General features: G+C 44.8%; 1 protein-coding gene across 1 annotated transcript; it reads left to right on the plus strand.

Moving 5' to 3' along the window:
- Positions 1-5,095: 5,095 nt before the first annotated feature.
- LOC129551998 (olfactory receptor 2A1/2A42-like) lies at positions 5,096-6,043 on the plus strand. Its single transcript, XM_088831955.1, has one exon. It carries the CDS (start codon positions 5,099-5,101, stop codon positions 6,041-6,043), a length of 945 nt encoding a protein of 314 aa, XP_088688081.1. The 5' UTR covers positions 5,096-5,098.
- Positions 6,044-7,698: the final 1,655 nt, after the last annotated feature.

The following is a 7,698-nucleotide window of genomic DNA, read 5'->3' on the forward strand; positions in this document are numbered from 1 at the left end:
GTCATAAAGAGTCAGACACAACTTAGCGACTAAACTACCACCAGCGTAAGATATGAGGGAAAAAAGAAAGCAAGTAGAAGTGTTTTTCAGGTGTGCAATGCTCAAAATATCTATTTTGGAGATTCTACAGTTGTTATTACCAAACTTCAGACAGCATTCTTTCTGGCCTTGGGAAGAATGTCCTTGGCTCAGAGGGTAAAGGGTCTGCCTGCAATGCAGGAGACTTGGGTTTCATCCCTGGGTCAGGAAGATCCCCTGGAGATGGAAATGGCAACCCACTCCAGTACTCTTGCCTGGAAAATCCCATGGACAGAGAAGCCTGGTAGACTACAGTCCATGGGATCGCAAAGAGTCGTACACGACTGAGCGACTTCACTTTCATTCTCAACGATAGAGGAAGAGATGGTTGGATGGCATCACCAACCCCATGGACGTGAGTTTGAGCAAGCTCCAGGAGTTGGTGATGGACAGGGAAGCCTGGCGTGCTGCAGTCCATGGGATCACAAAGAGTTGGACATAACTGAGTGACTGAACTGAACTGACGCTCAGAAAAATCTAAGTCTGAAGTGCCAGACCCAGTTCAAGGATGGTCCAAGCACTCAGTATTTAGGCATTCACTCACTCATGTGTCCCAGTCATTCGTCTGTTCACTCAGTAAATATTTGCTAAGTGCCAGAATGACAAAAATCGATACACCTGTTCTTTGTTCACAAGGGATGTGTTACAATCCAGCTGACAAATGTTCATAAATAATTTCAATATATTCAATGGGCCCTCCTTCCTCCTGTCTCTCCCTTTAGGTTTCAAAGAGATTCCTACTTTGTAAGCAGTGTTTCTTTTTTCTTTATATAATTAACGTGGAAGTTACAAAAGGAAATTAAAGAGGACTTAATAAACAGATTAAGCATTTTATAAGAGGTAGATTCAGATGCATTTTCACAGCCAAATGTTTTAATATGTTTTATGTATTTTCCAAATAAATTTAAAAGGTTGTCCTAGAACAATGATTTTTAATATAATCCTGAAAAAAAATAAGCCTTCATCATGTGTTAGAAATTCATAGTACAGTTGATTTAATTGTGTCTTGCTAATAATTTATTGATGTGTTAGTCAGGTCAGACTCTCTGCAACCACATGAACTGTAGCCCAGCAGGCTCCTCTGTCCATGGAATTTTCCAGGCAAGAATACTAGGGTGGGTAGCCATTCCCTTCTTCAGGGGATCTTCCTGACCCAGGGATCAAATTCAGGTCTCCTGCATTCCAGTGGATTCTTTACTGTCTGAGCCACCAAGGGAGGACCCTAATTTATTGATAATACTTATTTTAAAAAGACAGTCATTTGTTGTTTCTAGAGAAGGATCTAGTGAGAATGTCCTTCAGGAGTTTGATTAACTTCTCCGAAAAGCTTTCCCTGGGTTATATTTCAATGTGATTATCTCTGCCTATTACCTGGCCCATAAATAACCATGCTGCTGCTGCCGCTGCTAAGTTGGTTTAGTCGTGTCCGACTCTGTGCGACCCCATAGACGGCAGCCCACCAGGCTCCCCCGTCCCTGGGATTCTCCAGGCAAGAATGCTGGAGTGGGTTGCCATCTCCTGCTCCAATGCATGAAAGTGAAAAGTGAAAGTGAAGTCGCTCAGTCGTGTCCCACTCTTCGCTACCCCATGGACTGCAGCTTTCCAGGCTCCTCTGTCCATGGGATTTTTCCAGGCATAAATAGCCATAAATAACCCTGAATGGAATAATTTATTATAAAAAATGGGCAAGAACTTTGATTATCAGCACATCCTCTTTGTCAAAATGTCTGCATAAGAAGGCAAATGAATACCTCCTGGTTGGTTGGTGAGCATTGCATCAGGGTGGGAGGTGGAGAGGTGCTTACCTGGAGGTCTTACCAGTGAGGGTATTGATCCCTGATCACTGAAGCCATCTGACCTGTAGAAACAGACCTGCGGCAGGCCAGCACGCTCACCCCATCAGACGCCCCTGGACACTGCTGAAGATGTGCTGATAACCACTGGCATATGGATCATTGCCTGCTCTACTCCTCAGTCTTTCCATAGACCAGGGCCTTGCACGATTGTCATCCTTGGATTCCTGAGTCACAGTCAGAGCCTCTCTTCCACGAAAAACAGTGAAGTCAAAGTGTTAGTCGCTCAGTCATGTCCTACTCTTTGCCACCCCATGGACTGTAGCTTACCAGCCTCCTCTAAAAATGGTATTTCCTAGGCAAGAATCTGGAAATAGATGGGGAAACAGTGGAAACAGTGTCAGACTTTATTTTTTTGGGCTCCAAAACCACTGCGGATGCTGATTGCAGCCATGACATTAAAAGACGCTTACTCCTTGGAAGGAAAGTTATGACCAACCTTGATAGTATATTAAAAAGCAGAGACATTACTTTGCCAACAAAGGTCCATCTAGTCAAGGCTATGGTTTTTCCCATGGTCATGTATGGATGTGAGAGTTGGACTGTGAAGAAAGCTGATCGCCGAAGAATTGATGCTTTTGAACTGTGGTGTTGGAGAAGACTCTTGAGAGTCCCTTGGACTGCAAGGAGATCCAACCAGTCCATTCTAAAGGAGATCAATCCTGGGTGTTCATTGGAGGGACTGATGCTAAAGCTGAAACTGCAATACTTTGGCCACCTCATGCAACGAGTTGACTCACTGGAAAAGACTCTGATGCTGGGAAAGGGTGGGGGCGGGAGGAGAAGGGGACGACAGAGAGTGAGATGGCTGGATGGCATGAGTTTGAGTGAACTCCGGGAGTTGGTGATGGATAGGAGGCCTGGCGTGCTGTGATTCATGGGGTCGCGGAGAGTCGGACACGACTGAGCGACTGAACTGAACTGAACTGAGGCAAGAATACTGGAGTGGGTTACCATTTCTGTTTCCAGGAGATCTTCCTGACCCAGGGACTGAAGCCGGGTCTCTTGCATTGCATGCAGACTCTTTACCACAGAGAGCCACCAGGGAAGCCCGTCTTCCATGAGATTGCGTCAGAGCTCCTGGAGTGGAGTTTTTTGGATGCACTTAGAACTCTCCAGTTATATGTCTACACAGTTCGCTTGTTTTCCTTCTCCAGTTCTTCCCATTCACGATGAGTGGACTTTACAAGTTTTATTTCTCTTTTTTCTGAGTTCCTCAGGGAGTAGCTCATTATTGTCTCCTTTGGTATTAATGACTGGTATTAATTTATATTAATGACAGCTAGACCAGGATATTGTCAACAAAAGTACCTTTCTGTACGTTAATCCTGGAGAAGCTGCTTCTTCTGAAATAAGCAGGTCCAAGTCAACAGATCAGCCTCAGGTCATATTTGCCTAGCAGTAAGGTGCTAACTAAATGTTTGCACCAGCAAAGATGTTATATTTGTACACGGTATTTTGCAGAAGCTGTTATCCAGGCCTAAGGACAAATAAACATAACCAGTTCACAGAAGCATCAAATACTGAACCACTAAATTAATGCTATATACATCTCTAAAATGACAACTTCACTAAATCACTTTTCAAAAAATTGGCTGTCAGTAAGGCAGATATCAGTTCTTGTCTTGCTGAAGTAGGACCAAGTTGATTTCTTAATGAATTGTCATTTCTTGTCTTTTTCAACTTCACATATGGTACGTGATACAAATGCTAAACCATCACACAAATACTGAAGCCTACCACATACTTGTTCCAGGGATGGCCTTTCCCACTTATTTTATGACCTAGATTTTCTCTTTTAATAGGAGTAGAGCAGTAGGGTTACAGGTACATGGGAAACTACACCTTCAAATGTTTCACCTGCATCCACATACACCCACCACAGCCTTCAAAGCAACGTGTAAGTGCCTGACTTTACGGTCATCTACACCCTTGCACAAAAGTTCTAGATTCACAGTACATAAATGCTGTGCAGCACTCCCAAACTCAGTTCCTACAAACTGTAGAGGTTGTTATTCAAAACAGCTGTTTGGTAAATTAGTAACTATGATGGCATCAGTACATTCACCGGCCAATGACTGGTTTGATTTCATCACTCATTGTAACATAAAGGTATTCACTAGAGTTCATGTGGTGCATATCCACTGATCCCTTCTTAGCAACTTAAACAATCACATTGTCATAAAAGTTGCTCTTTATCCTTTTGTTCCTCCTGTTATCATGTAAACTGCTCTACATCTAGAGAGCAAAGGTTGATTTTGACTGCTGAAGGCAACACTGTTGATGTTTCTCCAGTTGAGAAACTGGAATTACATCTCCTCTCTCAGTTCAGTTCAGTTCAGTCGCTCAGTCGTGTCCGACTCTTTGTGACCCATGAATCACAGCACGCCAGGCCTCCCTGTCCATCACCAACTCCCGGAGTTCACTCAGACTCATGTCCATAGAGTCGGTGATGCCATCCAGCCATCTCATTTTCTGTCGTCCCCGTCTCCTCCCGCCCCCAATCCTGCCCAGCATCAGTCTCTTTTCCAGTGAGTCTCTCTGTTCCGTTCCATAGCTCAGTCATGTCCGACTATTTGCGACCCCGTGGACTGTAGCCTACCAGGCTTCTCCGTCCATGGGATTCTCCAGGCAAGAATACTGGAGTGGGTTAACGTTTCCTTCTCCAGGGGATCCTCCCGACCCAGGGATCGAACCAGGGTCTCCCACATTGGAGGCAGACGCTTTAACCTTTGAGCCACCAGGGAAGCCCAGTGAGTCTCTAGGACTACTCTAATTCTCATTTTGGTGTTCTTCCTTTACTGATTACTTCTACATTCCAGAAATTCTCTTAGTAACAGATGTGCAGCTTAGCAACTTGTCGTAATTTAGTAACGTGCCCTAGTAACTTGACACCTGCAGCTCCAGAATGATTCCTATGTCGTGGTTATTTTATCTCCTCTTTTGATGGACATTCCTTCTTCCCATCATGCATCAGTGGCTCTAGGTAACCTATCATGGTGACACAATCCCTTGCTGTAAAACTGTATGTCAGGTTATATAATTAATGTATAACTAGTCATCACCTTAAAATCATGTCCTTTAAAAATGCTATTTTTTGAAATAATGTCTGGAGGTTTTCAACAATTCTGTCCTAAGTGATCCCGTTTTATCATTTTCATAGTGAAATGGGAGAAAATCGGATGATAGTTACAGAGTTCATCCTACTGGGACTTTGTCTTGGCCCAAGGATTCAGATGCTCCTCTGCGGGCTCTTCTCCATGTTATATGTCTTCACCCTGCTGGGGAACGGGGTCATCCTGGGGCTCATCTCACTGGACTCCAGACTGCACAGCCCCATGTACTTCTTCCTCTCGCAACTGGCCATCGTTGACATGGCCTACGCCTGCAGCACAGTGCCCCAGATGCTGGTCAACCTCCTGAGTCCAGCCAAGCCCATCTCCTTTGCTGGCTGCATCACACAGACCTTTCTCTTTCTGACCTTTGCTGTCACAGAATGTCTGCTGCTGGTGGTGATGTCCTATGATCGGTATGTGGCCATCTGCCACCCGCTCCGATATTCTGTCATTGTGAGCTGGAGAGTCAGCATCAGCCTGGTGGTGACTTCCTGGGCATATGGCTCCCTCCTGGCCCTGGTCCATGTGGGTCTTGTCCTGAGGCTGCCCTTCTGTGGTCCTCATGCAATCAATCACTTCTGTGAAATCCTGTCTGTCCTCAAGCTGGCCTGTGCCGACACTAAGCTCAACCAACTTGTCCTCTTTGTTGCTTCTGTGTGGGTCTTAGTCGGGCCCCTCTGCCTGGTGCTGGCCTCCTACACACGCATCCTGGTCACCATCCTGAGGATCCGGTCAGCTGAGGACCGCAGGAAGGCCTTCTCCACCTGCTCCTCCCACCTCTGCGTGGTCAGGCTCTTCTTTGGCAGTGCCATCATCATGTACATGGCCCCCACGTCCTGCCACCCTGAGGAGCAGCAGAAGATCCTTTTTCTGTTTTACAGTTTCTTCAACCCCATGCTGAACCCGCTCATCTATAGCCGGAGGAATGCAGAGGTCAAGGGTGCCCTGAGGAGAGCGCTGTTCAAGGAGAGTCATTTCTGTTGGAGTGATATTTGAATCACTCCCCCGCCTGAAGAGTTTACTTGGAAATTTGGTGCTGAGTATCTACCAAAGCTCATCACTTTGTGTCTCCGAGACTAAGTCATCCGAGACACTCTGTAAAGCACTTTCTTTTCCTCCCCATAAGTTAGTTAGGTTTTGCTGCATTCATTATATTTAATTCTATCAACCGTATTGACTTATTCATTTAACTACTTGGTGAATTAAGATAATCCAGAGGGAAAAAATTATTTTATCCACTGCTAAGCAGAGACATTACTTTGCCAACCAAGGTCCGTCTAGTCAAGGCTATGGTTTTTCCCGTGGTCATGTATGGATGTGAGAGTTGGACTGTGAAGAAAGCTGATCACCGAAGAATTGATGCTTTTGAACTGTGGTGTTGGAGAAGACTCTTGAGAGTCCCTTGGACTGGAAGGAGATCCAACCAGTCCATTCTAAAGGAGATCAGTCCTGGGTGTTCATTGGAAGGACTGATGCTGAAGCTGAAGCTCCAATACTTTGGCCACCTCATGTGACGAGTTGACTCACTGGAAAATATTCTAATGCTGGGAGGGATTGGGGGCAGGAGGAGAAGGGGATGACAGAGAATGAGATTGCTGGATGGCATCACCGACTCGATGGACATGAGTTTGAGTGAACTCCGGGAGTTGGTGATGGACAGGGAGGCCTGGCGTGCTGTGATTCATGGGGTCGCAAAGAGTCAGAGATGACTGAGCAACTGAACTGAACTGAAGGAGCCCAAAAGGTTAAAATAGACACTCTACCTCTGACTCCACCAGGTGTGTACAATAATAACAGAACAACAGGCGTTAGTGATATAACCACATTCATAACAATTTTTAAAAATTCTATTGCTACAGGCAGAGACCCAGAATCCATGAATAACTTTGTCCATTTTCATCCCACATTCGGATGTTTCATCTCAATTGTAAATCCTCTTACAAATAGTGAAGTGTAGTTTGTCAGTCATGCGATCCCATTGACTGTAGCCTACCAGGCTCCTCCATCCATGGAATTTTCCAGGCAAGAGTACTGGAGTAGGTTGCCATTTCCTTCTCCAGGGGATCTTCCCAACCCAGGGATCTAACCCAGTTCTTCCACATTGGAGGCAGACATTTTACCCTCTGAGCCACCAGGGAAGCTGTACCTAAATGCCTACTTAGATTTAGGGGAAATTGATTTTGCTGATCAAATCCTGTAATCTGCCTTACAATTTCTTTGATCAGAAATTGAGTCTAAAAATAGCTGGCATCCCAGGGAACTGCCCAACAAAACCGCTTGTCCAGTCTGCACTGGTCCTTTGATGGCCACTTTTTCCAAACTCTCCTCATTTTCTCAAGAAAAATATCTACTATTCTCTCTGAATAGACATACACTCTTAACCAAGGAGGAATTAGCAAGTGCTGCAGCCCAACTTTCAATAGTTGGATATGAATGAAGAGCCCTACACAGAGGCAGCAAATGGAAAAAGAGGTGACCCACCTCCCAGAATATTGGAAATAAAAGCAAAAATAAACAAATGGGATCTAATTAAAATTAAAAACTTCTGCACAGCAAAGGAAACTATAAGCAAGGTGAAAAGACAGCCTTCAGAATGGGAGAAAATAATAGCAAATGAAGCAACTAACAAAGGATTAATCTCAAAAATATAC

The sequence above is a fragment of the Moschus berezovskii genome, chromosome 3 (genome assembly GCF_049115385.1).
Source record: "Moschus berezovskii isolate FMDL1 chromosome 3, NW_MosBer_1.0, whole genome shotgun sequence".
NCBI classification, from domain to species: Eukaryota; Metazoa; Chordata; class Mammalia; order Artiodactyla; family Moschidae; genus Moschus; species Moschus berezovskii.